Below are 17,568 nucleotides of genomic sequence, written 5' to 3' on the forward strand. Positions count from 1 at the left end.
TCCGTGGGAAGGACCAGCCCAGGATCGGGCGTGGGAAAGAACCCCGCATCCCCTGCCCCGGCGGGGTCACCCGCAGAAAGTCGGTCTCTGCACCGGGTCAGATCCACGGCAGCGGGGAAAGGCGTAGGGGAGCCCCCCGGCACCCCCTCTGCTGCCGCTCCCCGCTATTTAAACACCAGCGTACTGGAAATTAAAAAGAAAACACGCTCAGTTGGGGGAGGGAGGATTAGTTCTTATTTTTTCGCCCCGCGCGGTCCATCCCCGCCGTGACTAACACGCAGCCGGTAGCGGGCTCGCCCCGCCGGCGGGGTGTTACCTGCCGGCCCCGCTCGGCCGCGCTCGGCCCCGCCCGCCGCGGCGCTGAGTGACAGGCGCGGCGCCCAACCAGCGCGGCGGCGCGGCCGCGGCCCTATGAGCGGCGGCGGCGGGGCAGCGGGGCCGCGCTTATAGGGCTACGGCGGCGCGGCGCTCCCGAGCCGGGGACTTGGCTGCGGGTGGTGCAGCGGGGCGCTGGCAGCGTCTGAAGGCGCCGCGGTGGCAAAGCGGCCGGAGCCGCTCCTCCTTCCTTCTTCGCCTCCGCGCTGTGCTGCGCGAGTCCCACGCCCGGCTTTCCTCCTCCTTCTCCTGCCGTCGCGGCGCGCACTGCGGATCTCGCAACGGGAGAGAGAGACACACACACGTTCTGACGCTGCGAACCCCCCCTCCTGTTTTGTTTTTCTTTAATTTTTATTATTGCTATTATTTTCGCCCTCTTTACCTCCGGGGTCTTTGCCGGTGACAAGGACAGCGGTGCCCCTCGGGGGAGCCGGAGCCCTGCGGATGCGCCTCCCCGGGACCCGGGGCGCTGACTCTCGGAGTGGATTTATTGACTCGCGATTGCTTTCGAGCTCCCCGAAACAACCCGGGCTGGTGCCTGTGCGGATTGGAAGCTGCAGGGAGCGGTGAGAGACGCGCACAGGAGGAGCCTCCTGCTAAAGCTGTGTCCCTTTCCCCCAACCCTTTCATTTCCCCCACCACCATTTCTTTTTATTGTACCTTTTTCTTTTTTTTCTTTTTTTTTTTACTCCTTTTCACGCGAGCCTTAGACACTGTGAACGTGTATGGCGCACTGGATCCTAATGGGAGTTGGCACTTTGAGCGGCATCGTCCAACGCAGCCAGGAGACCCCCAGTAAAAGGAGAGACTGAGGCGTTTGCGCTTCTTTTTGTTGTTGCTGTTATTGCTGTTGTTACTTCGGAGGTAGCTTGGATCTGACCTCGCAGGAGAATTGCCTACATGCCAGTGGCATACATGACTCAGTAGATCTGCTTGTAGCTCTTGCCAAGTGCATCGTCAACCCTTCGAGTGTGATTTTTATTTTTTTTATATTTTTTTTTATTATTATTCCCTATCACTCGTCCCAGGTGTTGGGATACTGGGCGCTCACCCTGTCGTTGCCGCTTAGGTGCGGGGAAGCCGCACGGCGGAGTTGGCGAGGCTCCGGGGAGGGAGTCGGTGCCGCCTGCGACCATGGCAGCGCGGAGGCGAGACGCCTCCGGCTGGAAGTACTGCTGGGGAGTCGCGATGGTTTTATGCAGAACTGCACTGGCGAGGTCCATCGTTTTAGACCCCATCTATTGGAATTCCTCCAACCCCAAGTAAGTTTCCATCCAGCTCCCGCTGCCTGGGGCGGGGGGAGGGGGGGCGGGTGGACGTGGACGGTGCCGCATCCTTGGCCGCGGCCACCGGGAGCCGCGGGGGTCACCGCGGCCGGCGTGGCTTCAGCCGTTCCGCTCCCGGGGCGAGGGGTCCCTGTGCCGGTGGAGCTGCCCCGCCGCCGCTTGGTGCCGGGAGGGAGCGGGAGAGGGGCGCCGGCGGGGTACGGAGCCGCCGTCTCCTTGGGGTCGAACTGCGCGGCCAGGAAGGGGTGATACTCTTCAACTTCTCCGTCTGCAGATGCAAACTCATCCCATTGACTCCAGCGAAGTTACATCTGCTTATAACAGGGCTAAATTTGGTTGTGGAGTTGATGGTGTCGAGGCACATGTCAGTGAGTAATGAACTAAGCATTACCCATCACACAACCATTTAGTGTCATTCTTCATTAACAAACCCAGGCAAAAAAGTACATGCGTTCCCAGCACTTCACTATCAAAGCACTCTCTTAATATAGAAGCGTATCCTTTAAAAGCCTTCTTTACTGAAACGTACAAAAATACTGCTGTTGGGAAGAACAACTCTTTGGGAAGTGGGCCGTCTTTCTAAAGAGAAATCTGAGCCAAGTGGTGGGAAACTGTTTTAACTTGGGTTTTGTCCCCTTTCATTTCTGACAAGCCAAATAGGTTGGCATTCTTCTGTTGTGAAATCCTTTTGAACTTTTCTGATTAAAGCCACTGTTTTATAAAACAAAAATCGCACTAGGAAGAAATAATCAGTAATTACAGTTCATACCAGAAACGGGTTAAAATATTTTTTCAACTCATACTACATATTCAGTTATGCACTTTTACAACCAAACCGTGTGCATTGTGTTAATTGAATTCAGAATTTCCCTTCAAGTCCAGTAAGAACATGTCTTGTTTTCCCGGGGGACTTTTTAGAGGAAATGTTAAGTGGTGATGAGACAAGAAGAACAGAGTATTTCCTCAATCAGGGATTAATTCTGCGTAGGTGACAGGGTCTCATAAGAGTTTGGTGAAGATTTCAAAGTCTGTAGTAGAAGTAGCATCTCAAGTTTATATCAAGTTGTCTTGCGTTACAGTCATTATCTGCCATTGTTCCCACTGAAGGAAAAACTCGCTGCAGATTTCTGATAGTATTTTTCAATAATGAACATATTTGCTGTATCTCTTAAGATTTATTTTTTTTTTTTTTTTTTTTAGAAAACCTTTTCTGATCTTCCTTTAAGAGAAGGAAACCAACAGGAATGCTGTGGATTGCTCAGTTCAGTGCTTTTATTCCTAGCACTGTGTGACAAATGATCATTTTTTATATGCAGCAGGTGGGAAGCCAGTTAAAATAAACCAAAGTTTAGCTCCAGTCTCTGGCTCGGCACTTTTATGATGCTACATAGCTAAAGCTTTTCTTTCGCTTGAGAAAAGTACGACATAACATCTGATAATAAAGCGACCTGGCCGGTTATAAAGCGGGCTTTATAGTGCTGTTTGAGTTCTGAAAAGTCAAAGGCTACGAGCCGGGTTTGCATTGCATTAGTGGGCCTGCTGTGCTGGTGGAAAACGGGCTCGGCTCAGCCTTAGAGGAAGGGGGAGGCTTTTGCATCCCCAGCCCTTGATGGGTTTATGCCTACAGAGGTCACTCTTCCAATGCGTAAGAGCCCGCTGCTCTGGCCTTTCCTCTGCCAGCTCTAACCTGCTTTCCCTTTTTCAACTTACCTTGATAGCTTTTATTAGCCATCAGTGAAATGAAAGTATCCGAGCAGCTGAATTCAACCTCAACCCATCTTACAGAGCCTGGGGATATGCTTCCTTTATCAAATACAAGTTGTGTTTCCATTTGGCTAATTCTAAACTATTTGATTACAAAAAAGGTTTAAATGTTGTTAATGGTAGATCTAATGATAATATCTAATTACTTTTTCAACATAAATGCATGCTTAAAAATAGGTTCTGCTGTTGATGTAATTGAGTTTTCTTGAGTGATTCATTGAGGCTTAATCACCACAGTGAAGAAGTACACTATTAAAATTAGTCTTTTCAATTGCTGGGGCTAGTGATTTATAGGCCACTTGGAGGCCTGTAGTTTGAGGAAGCTTACAAATGCATTACTGATATTGCTGCCGGTGAGGCAGCTCCGCTTCTCTGAGCAGAATTTCTTACTAATTCTCGTCACAATTGTTTGCCTTAAGGATACTGAATAATTTTCCTTAGACGAGGTTGTCTTCGCTCAGGATTCAAGCTGAATCTTAGCTCCAGAAGTATGCTGCTAAATGGATCTTGGCGTAGTATAATAATAACGCTTCTTTCTAGGTCTGAAATAATAACTATCTTTGGTGCTGGTAATTTATTCAGGAAAGCTATGCATTTAACTCTATTGAAAGCCTCAACACATAAATCTACTGAACAGGTAGGCAATTAAATGCTGGGAGAAGTTGTTAGTCAGGTTAATATAAAGTATGAAATAATAAATTTTAGGTTAAGGTGAACATGTAAACTGAATTGGCTTTGCACTGAAGTTTAGAGGTTATAATTTCTAGCAGGTGGCTGCGGTGGAGAGCATGCAGTACAGAGCTCCCTCCCCTGTTCTCCCCTCTCTCCCTATTTGGAGATAGGCTTTCATTGCCTCAGCCAAATCATGAGAGGTGTGTTTTAAGTGACACAACAAATAATTATACCTGTGACTTTATTGTTTATAAAACATCATTGTTGTAGATGGTTTTAGTAGACTTTAGACTTCTCATCTGGAGAACTATATACCTCATGGTCTTGAAAACACAGAGGAAAAATTACTCTGTAGACTTAGCTCCTGTTGACACTTTTTAATGGGGAACTTTCTGCCTATGTTGTTTCTGCCAAGATAAACGATGGATATAGATAGCATGGATTACCTCAGTTTCACCTTACAAGGGCTCAGCACTGCCTCTTGCATGCAGGATAGCATGTAGTGTTATGAGGTGCCTTTTAGTCAAAGGGTAGAGAAATCTCATTCAAGAAAAACATTGCTTATGCCTAAGTGTCACTATTCCCCGCATGCAATAGGCGAATGAGCAGAGCAGTTCTGCTTAGTGACATGTGAAAGGTTATCCTTGCAAGTGGTACTTAAGTTAAATTATAGAGCTGCTTTTCTCTCTGCCTGATAACCAGTTATGTGTGGGATATTACACAGTCCATCTCTGAATGAATGCTAACATGTCAGAAACTGATAAAATAAACTACAATTGATGACCCTGTTAAATGGTCTATTCAGTAGCATATAGACTAGTCTGCTTCTCATTGTATCTGAAATTCTTATTTTTTTTAGGTAAACAAATGCACATTCACTACCCATTGAATAGCCCCTTGAACTATGCTCTGCAGTTTGCGTTTGGGTTAATCTTGTCGGTTTTAATATAGAGGGGGGAAAAAAGGAGAAAGCACCAGGGGTGGAATTGTTAGTGCTTTCACATCCACATTCCTCACATTTTGTCAGGATGATAAACTGTAGGTAATGGACAGCCCTTGTTTCACAGGACAGGCGAGCCAGCCAGAGCACAAAGAGCTTGCTAAAACGATATCTCACAACATGTTTGGGAGCCTCTCGGCTAGACAAGAATTTATTTGGGAGTTCTGTGTCATGGGACTGCACTTTCTAACCTCAGCAATTACAGCTTCAAGCTGAAGGAACAGGAGTGGAAAGTTAAAATGATTTAAACACATGCTCCTAAATTGTACCCAAAACATAGCTGTTGACACTTGGCATGCTAATACGGAGAGCGAGTGGTGGCTTCCAGTCCAGTTGATATCTCTGGCGTTTGTAGCCAGGTCTCAGAAGCACAAGTGAATTAGCAAAATGAATTTAGAACAAACTGAAGGCCGAATTCTTGAGCTGATTATTTTCCCCATTCTTTTATACGTGGAGTATAATTGCTATATTATTTATAGTAATTATCTTAAAGCATGTTATCTGTAAGCTGTGCTACGTTATTTCACTTCATTTAATGAAGTAATTACGTTTAGAAAGGCTATGACTAAAAGTCAAGCCAAAATCACTTAAATTCTCCATCTTCCCACACACACCAGAATGCCTCCCTCCCTTTTTTCCTTTTGTGGTTTTTTTTTTTCTTTCCTATTTTATTGCAAGGAGATTGCATTGCTTTAGGTGTGACACTTGGGGACATCTCAAATTAGGCCAAGGTTCCTGTAAAGGAGGGGAGTCAATGGAGGACTTGGGGTGACTGCCACGACACACTGGCAGAGACGGGCCTTTCAGCCCTGCGCAGCAGCCAGAACCAGGGTTGTTTTTTGGTTTGTGTGGGGTTTTTTCCTGTTATTGGAGTATCTGGTCTTCATGTGTCGTGCAACCTGCCATACTTGAAATTGCTTGTTGCAAATGAGAAGAAAGTGTTCTTCTGAGAAAAAAAATAGTGATTAAAATGTTATTCATGTGTTCTTAATGTCTGCCTGCCTTGGCTGCTGACATAAAGAAACCTGTTTTTCTGGTCATTTATCATACATCTACATGGATTTGCCTATGAGCTCATTCTTTGTGAGGTGTTATGGAAACTTAAATAGGAATGTTCAACTGCTTGAAATATTTTGATTAAAATATGCAGTACCATAGAACACGGACCTTTAACTAGAGCACATTGTCTTGAGGGAGGAGAGGTTTTTTTGGGGGGGTGGGAAGAGAGCAGCGAGGGAGAAGCGGGAGGGGGGCACTGCATGAAAAGCAGAGGAAGGGAGGATGGCAAATGGACAGTGTTAGAAGAGCTTGGAGAAACTCCTGTGGCTTCATTGTCTCTTTAAAGCCAGAGAACACAAAGACAAATGCAGTTCAGCCTTTCTCCCATGATGAAAAATGTAAACCGTTGACACAGCTCCCATGTTTAACTTGTTTAATTCTCATTTTAAATTCAGTACTATACCAGCCGTGTGAACTCTGAAGATTTCTTCAGTAATCCATTTTGTAGTTCCGAATCAAAAACAAAGTGAAAAGGTCTGACACAATTTGCTTTTATTTTTAGGCAAATCAACCCTGGTCATAGTTAATAAGGGGATTACAACCCAGACTAGGTCTTTACAGATGTAATGTAAATCAAGGGCAGAGTATAAAGAAACTGATCCCTTTTGATTGAAGTATGGTAAAAAGGCATAGAGAAACTAGCAGCAGTAATCTGATTGTATGGCAATAAAACCACCATTTTCTGTCTTTCAGATAAAAATAATGTGGTAAATCCATGCAGTTCATAAGATGTAAAGGCAGATAAAGGGTGATGCCATGGCAACATATAGATTAGCCTGATGTTAGAAATGACACGTCTCTGAAAGGGGTGTTAGAAACTAAGGGTCTTGCTCGGGGCTGTAAGGTATTATGTGAGAACCACACAAAACTTAGAGGCCAGGATTAGAAAGTATGAAAGGCCTAGTTGTGGCTTGGGATGGTTAAAGCAGTAAAGAAAAGCTGCTCAGTTCTTGCTCATTGGTGGCTTATAACATGGTAAAGATAGACTTCATTTACTGCTTTCTGCTGATATGGGGACCGATTAAAACTTGAGATGGCTGCAATCGTTAGGTGTGGAAGGTTTTCCTTTTTAACTCATGCCCTAGCAGCAACCTTTCTGAAAGAATTAGCTGCACTTGAGGTTTGTTGCCTTAATCTGTTTGGGCTTCGGGCAGGAGCATGCTGGCAAGGAACAGAGAGCAGAGGGAATAGGTAGGATTGAGGCTATCTGGAAAGAAAACAGAGACCTTTTGATTTCAGCTGTGTTTCGGGCTGTGGTCTCCATCACACACTCCATGGGAGCTGCAAAGATAAACGTGGTGCATTCTCTGTGCCTTGGCCAGGTGATACTTCAACATCTCTTGTGTTTCCCATCCTGCAAAAATACAAAAGAAATAAAACCCCACAAACAAACCAGCATCCATTCCTATTTAGAAGGAAAGCTGCAGATAACCAAATTGATCTGGCTTAGTCTCTAGGTGGTATTTATTTCCGAAAGCGGGGTTGAAATCTAGAGAAGAATGAGATAAGCATCTGCCTACCCACCCCTCCTCAGCCCCAACTTGAAATTATTGGGATGAGTTTGCAGTCAGCCCCTTGAGTTCAGCCGGCAGACAATTTAGCCATTGTTTTGTCATTTATTTTAAGCGATCTGCAGCTGTGAAGGTAGTAAAATACCTCTCCCAGTACAGCTACTGGGTTTTTTTTTTCTTCTTGCCTTTTCTCTTAAAAAGCGTTCCAAACAGTTAAGACTCGCTTTTCTACCCAGCTGACAACCGTAAACACCCACAACTTAAAGTCAGCATTACATTGCAAATCAGGGGTACGATTCAAACGAGAAATATTTACTTTATTGCCTGCTCATTTGTCTGCTAAGTGGGAAAAGAAACCACTCTGCATTTGTTAGGCAGAGTCTAGACATAAGGGGAAAAAACACTGAAGCCTACAATAACAGTTGTGTCTTTCTTTAGTGGGAATGAGCCTGGGATGAGCTCGGCAAAATGGAATTCATGCTGTTTGTTTGGCAGTGGCTTGGACACTTTTTAAGTTTTGGGTGGGTTTTGGGTTTGTTTTTTTTTCCCCATTTTCTGGGGTATTTATAAAGATGTTAATTACATGCTTGAATTTATCATTCTCATCCTACCCCATAGTAAGCTGAAAAGCTTCACAATTCTGGCTGAAAAGGGAACTCCAAACCCCAAACTGTCAAACTGCTGATGCTGATGTGATTTAACAAATGAAAAATAAACAAGTGCATATAGGGAGCTGAACAGATTGGCAGAATATACGGGGCCTGGAGTGCTCTGATACGTTTCCTCTCTTGCAGCTTAACCTTCACAAATCTATATCAAAAGATCCGATTCATTTGTTGAAATTCTCCAAAGCGCAGGGGCACCCTCATCTAATTTACAGGCCGGTCACATCCAAGCACCTTGCATTCTGCATTTGACAATGATTGCTAATGGGCCATTCAACTAAAGTATTTGCTTGTTAACAGGGAACAGAGCATGATAAATGTCCAGCAAGCTTGCGGCCTCCTTCAGCTTTTCAAATGCAGACTGGTGCATATTTATGGCAGGCAAATGACAAAGAGAGAAGCTGAATTACTCTGGCCTTATGCTTTCTGTTCGAACAAGGGTTAAAGTAATTAAAGAAATAATGCAAAGACCGATGTCCTTTGTTTGCCCACCATTATCCAACATTTAGCTTTCGAACCTGCCTGTCATGTCACATTTCAGAAATGTACCAGATAAGGCTCGGTAGGTTTGGCAGGGCACAGAAAGGAGGGGGTAGTTCTTTATGGAGCCCATCCTGGGCAGTGCACGCCAGGTCTCCCTCTTCCCATAGAGCATCCTCTGCAGGTTCCTCTCCTCTGAAATAGTTTTCACTGATATACATTAATTCGAAGATGTATTTAAGCCACAGATGTTTTTCAATTTGCACTTCGATTCCCTAATTGTGGGGGGGGAAAAAAAAAAAAAAGAACTCAAAATCAAAACAGTGAGAGAGGCTTTGAAAAAATAAGCACATTGCGCTCAGTATGTTTCTGGAAGCCAAGTATGAAAACAAAATGGCAGAACAGAAAAACAGTTTTGCCATTGCTCTTCTGCCCTCAAGGACAGCTGGATCTTAAAAAACTGAAGCTATAAAACATACACACACGAGTTCCTTAAACTTGAATGTGTAATTTTGTATTATTTAGGTTTTGGGTTTGTTTGATCTTTTTTTTTTTTTTTTTTTTACTTTTAAATTCATGTTTAATCTTAGCCTGATTTTTGAAAGTCTTCAAGCAGACTTAAATGCAGAATTATGATAACTTCAAGTTCCATTCTTGAAAATACCGTTTAGTATTTCATATTTCTAGTTGCAAGTAGATAAATACATTCAAGGTTTCTGCCTTGCTCTTGTTAAACTTCATGAAAATACCTTCCGTGATTTCAGTCTTACCTTAGCCCGCAAGGGCTTTTCATTATAATTGTGGGGGTTTCTTTTTCATTATAGGCAAAATCTGAATTTTCTTCTAATGAACAAAATTGTACCCTTTTTACTTGAGGAACAGGACATCTAGATTATTTTTTGCTGTTAACTGTGATGCAGAGGACTTTCTTTGATGTGATTATATACATTGTCAAAGACGGGGAATAAGGGCAGGACCTCTATCTTTTTTGGCAATCCTGGCCAGCCAACACCCAGTGTTTATTGCGGTATCAGCATGGTAATTATAATGCAGTTGATTTAAACTTTGATGTAATAGTCAATGCTTTCTTCTGGTTTTAAACGTAGGTTCCAAGCCAAAAAAGATAAAGGCTGGTAGAGGATTATGTTGCTAGGTGAATCATTCCTGATATATGGCACATACATAACCATAAGATGTTTTTTTCCACCTATAGTGTTCTTTTTAAATGTCTTGTGTTTACTGGCTAAAATAGGATTTACAAAACTTTATTTAGTAGGATTCAGAGCTGTGTACACTTGGAAGGATAATTAGGTTTTACACTTGTCAACAGAAAATGAGAAGTTACATGGCTTGTCTTACATGGAGGATAGGTTAGATGGTGGAGGGATACACTATGCTGAAAAATCTCTGATGCTGCAAATTATTTCCCACTGTTTTGTTAGCTTTTGCTTGAATAGTGCATTTACTTAGGTACCCAAACCGAAGAATAACGGTGGGAAAGGTGAACAATGCGCTGTAAAGGCAATTGCATGTTAAAGCTAATAAGAGGGATTTAAAATGTATTATTATTAGTTAAAGCCCAGTTGCAATTGAATGCGATTTTATTTTTGATTGGGAGTTCTGCCAGACTTCAGCCTGTCAGAGCTGAGAAGACTCAAATCAAGTCCAGGCCTATTTCTGCAGTAAACGGGAATGCTGGCTCCTTGCCTGTGGATTCATTCAGGAAGGCCCATCTGGCTTTTGATGTTCTGCAAGTTCGAAGCAGTTTGTTTAAGGAACCTATGCAGCGAGCACTGGTGAAAGCACACATAACTGCGCTTCTGATTCTTTGAGTGGTGCATCGTTTCACATTTTCATTTTTGCTGGTGCTTGCCATCTGCTTACCTACTGCCTGAGCAGCAGTTGGTTTCTATACCTGACTGGATAAATGTGTAAATTTGGATTTGGGAACATCTTGACTCATTCTGAGGATTTGGAGTCCCATAGCATTCACTGTCCACACTTCAGTTGCTTTCTTCATGTTTAATTAATTTCAGTTTAGTTCAGAAGCAGCCTAGCTTAATCACTGCACAACACTTGACCTTTAGGTTTTTGGGGGTGTTCTTTTTCCAAAGTATTTCTAAGCTATTTAGATTAGCTGAACAGGGAAGGTCGCATTGGCAGGCAAGATTACTAGAGATTATATTTACTGGTAATCGTTGTTCCTTCTACTTCTTATCAGGCAGTTTCCAGGCACTTTTTGAAGTAAAACAAAAGCCACATCTTCATAAATTTATTGCTTACGGTGTGTGAAAGCAAGGTGAGCAAGATTGCTCTGTGTTTCTAGGGCCTGACTCAGGAAACCATCCTTACTCAGAAAAGCTCGCATTAAGCGTGTGCTGAATGCTGAATATTTTTGCTGAAGCGGGACAAATTTAAGCGTGAGCTGTCTTGAACCAAGGCCAGAGTGAAAAGGTTTTTGGGGTTGGACAAATACAGATCTCTCTGAAGCTTTGTTACTTTTTCCTTTTTTTTTTTTTTTAATCAGAAAATGATCTCAGAAGCTACAGCCCTGTCTGTGCTTGGAACAAGTCTTACTTTTTATGAAGTTTGCCAGTAGTCAGTGGGTTAAAATGGAGTGGCTGGAGCTCCTGTTGTCTCCAGCTGACTGCTGAACCCCTCTGATGATGGACTCTTCCATCCATGGCAGGGGTGTCCGATCTAGTGATGAATGCACTTCTGGACCTTTACAGGAGTTTTTGAACAACTCTAATGTCAGTTTTGCTTAATGTGAGAGGCTCAGACCTGCAGATATTACTGCTGCTTTGGAGGTGGCAGTGGCTGCCCAGTTTTATTCCGCCTCTGAATATCAGTCACAATTCAGAAAAGTTTGTATTTAATTGGAGAATGTAGGATTTCCATGCTTGTGAGTGGCTAAATCTTGGGTTTAATGTGAGAAGCGAGTGCAAACTGATTGTAGACCTCCCATTCGGATTTTTGCTGAACGCCATTTTCTCTTACCTGAAAACTGTCTTTTTAACTTAAAAAGGATATGGTATAGGACTGACAGAGAGTTGTAACTGAATTCTGGAAACCTCTGTACAACAATGATTTGCCAAAATAGGTTTGGCTTGTTATTCAGTGGTGTTACTGGCATAACTTTTCCTGAAAGTTGTGGGCTAACAACTTTTTCCGCTTCCAGTGTTTACTTATGCAGGCAAATGGTATGCAGTAATAAATTTTTCAACAACTGCAAAGCAGCTGAAATTTTTTCTTTGAATTTGAGATATAATCACTGATTATTAATGTCTCATCAAGTAACAAGACAGTCCCCGCCCTCTTTTATAGACTTTGCTTGGAGCATGTCTTGGAACAAGACTCTACAGGTGCAAACAAATTGTAGTTATGAGAAAGAAGACTGCAAACAATGGTTGGTATCCTTGTATTGTGGCTACCATTAGATTTGTTCCTGTTATAGAAATGGTCAAGAAGGGCATGGAATAGCATAGCAAAAGAACAATCCGGTTTTATTGTTTCTTTCTTGTGATTTATAGTGCCCTTTTTGAAAAGTAGTTCTGTGGCAAATGCCAGCTGCTTTCTGTTAGCTTTTTAAAAGCAAAGACTTCAGTGACTTGTATAAGAAGCACACATGGTTTGGGTTTGGGTTCCATACTAACTACTGCTCTGCATTTTTTCAACAAAGTGCCATCTTTCTTGGGTTTGGCACACCCTGCCTCTGTGAGCACAAGTCAAGTAGAGCAGTAGTTTTGTGTTACGCTGAATCCATGGCACAGATTTTTTCTATTTTTCTTTTTCTTTTTTTTCAAATATCCAAACCATACAAGCACCTGATTATCTTTGCTGCGAGAGCAAAGGACTACTTTAATATTCCCAGTAGCATATTTTGAACAATTCTTTAATTAAAACAATATTGGTCTCTTCCTGTATTTCATGGCTAGCAAATGAGAGAAAACACCAGTGTTAATATCAAAGGGAGTCAGTTTTCATTACAGTAATGGTTTAACTGTGCAGTGCTGTAGGCAGTGAAGTTTAATATTATTGTGACTTGTATTGTAATTGTAGGATGACAGAGGAAAATGGATTAAGTTTAAATATAAGTGTACACAGCAGAACATGGACTTTGTCAAATGGAAGCTGAGAGTTAGGGCAGGATGAGTCCCCCTCTGGCTCTGTCATAATGAGTTAGTATTTTGTAAATAACTGGCCACTATGCTATGGATTTATTACCTTTTGTAGATATATGTGGACACATGCAGACGTACATGGATTCTGTAGTGACTGTAATTGCAGTGCAGAGTTGCAGAACGGGTTTATGCCTCTAGGCTTGCAGGGGATTTGAATGTCTAGGCTTCTTGTCTTCACCTTTCATGAAAATATTCTTGCCTGCCAGTTTGTGAAGTAGTCTTTTGAAGGATACACCCATTCTTTCTGTTAAGGGATTGCTAACACATGAATGGCCTCAGACTGGAAAGCCCTTTGTCATTCTTTTATTCCTGATGAATAAAACCAAATTCAAGTTGCAGATGATCTTTGCTTTAGAAAATTGTGCTAGAGGGACAACGTGTGTTAATGAGCAATATCCCCTTCTTTCTCAGTTGCCCATATACATGCAGATTAAAATGTAAGATGGTGATTTAAACTATCCATTACTGATCTCTTTCGTGGAAGATTAGGGACAATTAGGAAAGCTAGATGTTTTATTTGTTTAGAGGTAGGCTTGTGGAAGATGTCCCTACAGCCGTGCCTGGTAGTCTAGTAGTGTGGAAACATACTGCCCTGCTGTCTTACCCTGTATCTTCGCAGTGTTTTTCAGACGTGTTCATGTTGAAACCTGTTCTAATGTTAAAGTGCAAAAGGGGGCAGTAAAGTGCTATCCAAAAAAATGTTTATTTTTTTAAGGGTATTTTTTGTGGCAAAAGTTGCATTTCTCAACAGGCTTATAGCCTCCCTCATTTAAAATAATGATCACATGAATATCTTCTGTTTGAAAGGCTTACAAATGTCGCTGAAGTGTATCGTTAAATACTGTGGGAACAGCGTTTGCTGTATTTCCATGTTCTGTCCTTTAACCTAGTCCTGAAATATGTTATGTATTTGGAAGGAATCGAAGGCAGGAAGCTTTCCTCAGATATATTTAGGACATAGTTATACGAAGCACTTCTGAAAGAATTCCAACTTTGCTAATCATGTCTGGTTCTCATGTTGTGCATTACCAGCACTGTGTTTCTGGAAAAACAAAATGAAAAGAGTGCTGAGGCTAGGGGTTTCTGCTTGAAGTACTAAAGTGTGTAGCGGTGGCATTGGTCAAGAGTTGGGCTCTCATCCAGACCCGCATGCATCATTTGTTAAGAGGTAACTAGAAAGAGCAACTAATTACAGTGCACCTATTGAGTGTTCTCTCTTTCAGAAATTCCTCAGAATAAGCCATTTACTACAGCCACTTGCAGTTTTTAAACTCTTATGTAGAAGCATCTTTCTGCAGAAATGCAGTAAAAATGAGAATGTGCCTGTGTGTGTTTCCGTGCTTATGCGAAGGAGAGACAGAGATGATTTGAGAAGTGATTCCCTATTTGCTGAAGATGAGTAAGTCCAGCACTGTTGTGAGGGCTCATATTTCTGTAAATGCTGATGAAATGTTAATATAATACACTTTAAAATAGAACATTGGTCATATCCATCCTTTTTTTTTTATTATTATTTCCTTAGTTAGAAGACTGTCCTGAAGCATATTAGCGGTTCTTTTGTGGTAACCAGAATCGATTTAGTAAATGGATCAGAATTCTCTAGTGCTTTAAGTACTTTTAGCAGAGCAGTAATTGCTTTCCGTACAATAGTACAAAAAGTTAATTGCTATTAATAGTGCTTTATGTGGAGGTCATGTATGAAAATGAATATAAAATCTATATTTTTAGAAAAAATTTCCTTTGTCAACTTTAATGAAAAGTCAAATCATACATTTGTTCAGCATTTCAAGCCTTACCCATGTGGTATATGTTCTAAGCCAGCTGCATGTTCTTGTGCAAAAAGCCCAGATCTTATTTCCCATTGTAGAGGAAAAAGCAAACAGATAGGTGTTTGGTTTCAGAGTGTGTTTCTAAGGCAGAGGAAAACTGCATTCATTTTTGCATCCTGGATTTATGCTGAGGTTGGAGTGGTAAAGCCCAAGTTGGTCTGAAGGTTTTAGTTATGTAAGTGTTTTTGTTCTGTGAGTGAGAGTCAAGCAGCAAGGGAAAGGGCAGCTTTCCAGCAAAACTGAACCATCTCTTGCAGGCAGAGATGGTGTTCAGTTAAAACAGTTACACTGTCTTGCAGCAAAGCCCTTCTGGCAGCTGTGTGCTGGAGGGGGATGAAGGCAGGGCGCTGTGTATGGTTGGCAGGATGGACCTCGGAGAGTAGGCTCTCAGCACCTCTGGGATCGTGGTCGCCCTAAGATGCCCTGATCCCCTGGACAGGAATTGCAGAGTCCAGAACTGGCATAGCCCCAAAGGAGGGTCTGCAGGACTGTTTCCATGGAATGAGATCACATCCGCAACCCGGTACATCGCAGATTTTAAGGAACCAGATTTTCTCTTAGAGAGGATGTCTCCAATAAAGATGTGTTTGGTGCTGGGTTGCAGATGACCGCCCTCATACATGAAGGGGGAAAGGGGTACGGTTCTTGCCAAATATCATGTCTCAGCAGCAGAGGTTTGGTGCTATATCAAGTGCAAGGCACTTTTAGGCTTGTGACTGTCCTAAGCTGAATAGAAGTGAAAAACTGAGTGTATCTGTGCGACACCAGTAGTCACACAAGTTGTTTGGTGAAGGAAGGTCATGACACATCTTTCTAGGAGACAGGTCAGGGCATTTCCTGACTTGTTTGAAGAGGGATGATGTATGTGGGTGTGTCTCTTTGCAGTGGAAGCTCTGTGTCTTTAAGACTGTGATATGATAGTATGATTTGACTGTCATATCCTGCAAGTCCATGCAGAAAAATATTTTATTTGGGGAGAAGTGTATGCACTCTCTGCCCATCCTTATTGTATGCCTTCCTTGTATTTTATATGCTTTCCGCTAGCATTTTGCAAAAGGTAGTGTGATGAATTAGTAAATTAAACAGCTAAAATTTCATACATGCTCCTCATTCCCTGTCCACTTAAATTTTTGAGAAAACATAATAATGATGCATTCTTGTGTAGGTTATTAAGATTTCAGTGGTAAACATATTGCGCTGTCTTGCCCTGCTGAAGTCAGGGGAAGTTTTGCAACCAATTTCAGTAAGAATAGTCTAGGAAAAGGCACTAGGAACAGCATCCATTTGCATGGCTACTTGAGACGCACAAAATGGTAGCAACACTACCATTTTGTATCCAGGGTGGTGATTCAAACAAAATAAGCTCTTGACCATTCCCTTTTTCAGTACACTGCAAGCATTCCAGCCCCCATAGTCCCAAAGAAGATTGAGTCCTTTGGAAATAAGGAGAAGGGAGGACAAGGAGGTACTTCAGACCCTAGGATGGAGATGAGCCACAATTTCAGGGGACTATTCCAAAGCCTTTATGTGCTTGCTGGAGCTTTATCGCAGGAGAGTCTGAGCCCTGAAAAGAGGTTCTTCCCTTCCGATGAAAGTGATAAATAGAACTGCAGCTTTAGAAATTTCTGTTATGGTATTTTATAATCAGGCTTTGTATAATGTGGTACTTACCATTAAAGATCTTAAGGGATAAACAAGAATATATTTGTTTATTTATTTGTTTGAATTCCTTTTAGTTTCTACCATGCAGGTCCTATTAATGCAAATAACTATTGCTTACATGCATGGAAAAATGTTATGTATAAATAAAGGTCAGAAGATTAAGCTTCTCAAAATTTATTTAAATTCAAAACCATGCCTATTTAGCATGTAAAAGTTTGATATATTATTAAAATGCTTAATTATTACTACACTGGCAAAGAAAAGTAGCTTCTAAAACTCACAAGAATTGTGATTATATGAAATACTGTACAACTTTTGTTTTCAAAGTTTCACTTGTCTGTCGTCTTGCTGTGTCGAACTATGGTAATTTTTCTTATGGAGACCTCACATAAGAGTAGTGCCTTTCTTTTTAACCAAATTCTATAGCCATTTTGGGACAGAGATTCAACATTAATCTTTTATGATGAAGCTATTTTTTCTGTTTGTTGCATAGCATTTACTGATCCTCTTCTTGTTGAATTCACGTTTACTTAATCCATTTAAACCAGAGTGAGATCAGTCCTATGAAATACCTATGTCTACAAAAAAGCCTTTTAGGTTTACAGTTGGGTGTATACCTTATATCAACACGGCATATTTTTAATACGATGTTGAATATGACAGAAATTAAAGCGTTTTTTTATTTTAAGTTCAAAGCCTTGAGGAATCAATAAACTGCTTTTCATCTCATTCAGCAGGCTGTGATTAGCCCGCTGCTACTTGACTGACATCACTAGGACCTTTTCCTGTAACTTTTATTTGCTTTGCATCAAGCTGGTTAGACTTTTTCTTTGAGTAATTATTTCTCCTGTGGACAAAATGATACTAAAAATATGAATGTTGTTATTCGCTCAAAAGCCATGTGATGAATATGTATACAATTTAATAACCGTTCTTTTCAAACAGTAAGGACTTGTATGTGGAATGCTATTCTGTATTCTGTTTCAATTTGCACTTCTACAAGTAACGGACTAATATACTGTGTTATTAGTATTCATGACATTTCCTTAATAAAACTTTTCAATGAATAACTTTATAGTCA

General features: G+C 41.7%; 1 protein-coding gene across 1 annotated transcript in view; it reads left to right on the forward strand.

Annotated features, from left to right (window-relative positions):
* Positions 1 to 469: 469 nt before the first annotated feature.
* EFNB2 (ephrin B2) overlaps positions 470 to 17,568 on the forward strand; it is a 45,078-nt gene continuing 27,979 nt past the window's right edge. Inside the window, exon 1 of the mRNA XM_009565117.2 lies at positions 470 to 1,637. Coding sequence (XP_009563412.1) covers positions 1,510 to 1,637 — 128 coding nt within the window. The 5' untranslated portion in view covers positions 470 to 1,509. The remainder of the gene's footprint in view (positions 1,638 to 17,568) is intronic.

This window comes from Cuculus canorus, chromosome 1 (genome assembly GCF_017976375.1).
Source record: "Cuculus canorus isolate bCucCan1 chromosome 1, bCucCan1.pri, whole genome shotgun sequence".
NCBI lineage: Eukaryota > Metazoa > Chordata > Aves > Cuculiformes > Cuculidae > Cuculus > Cuculus canorus.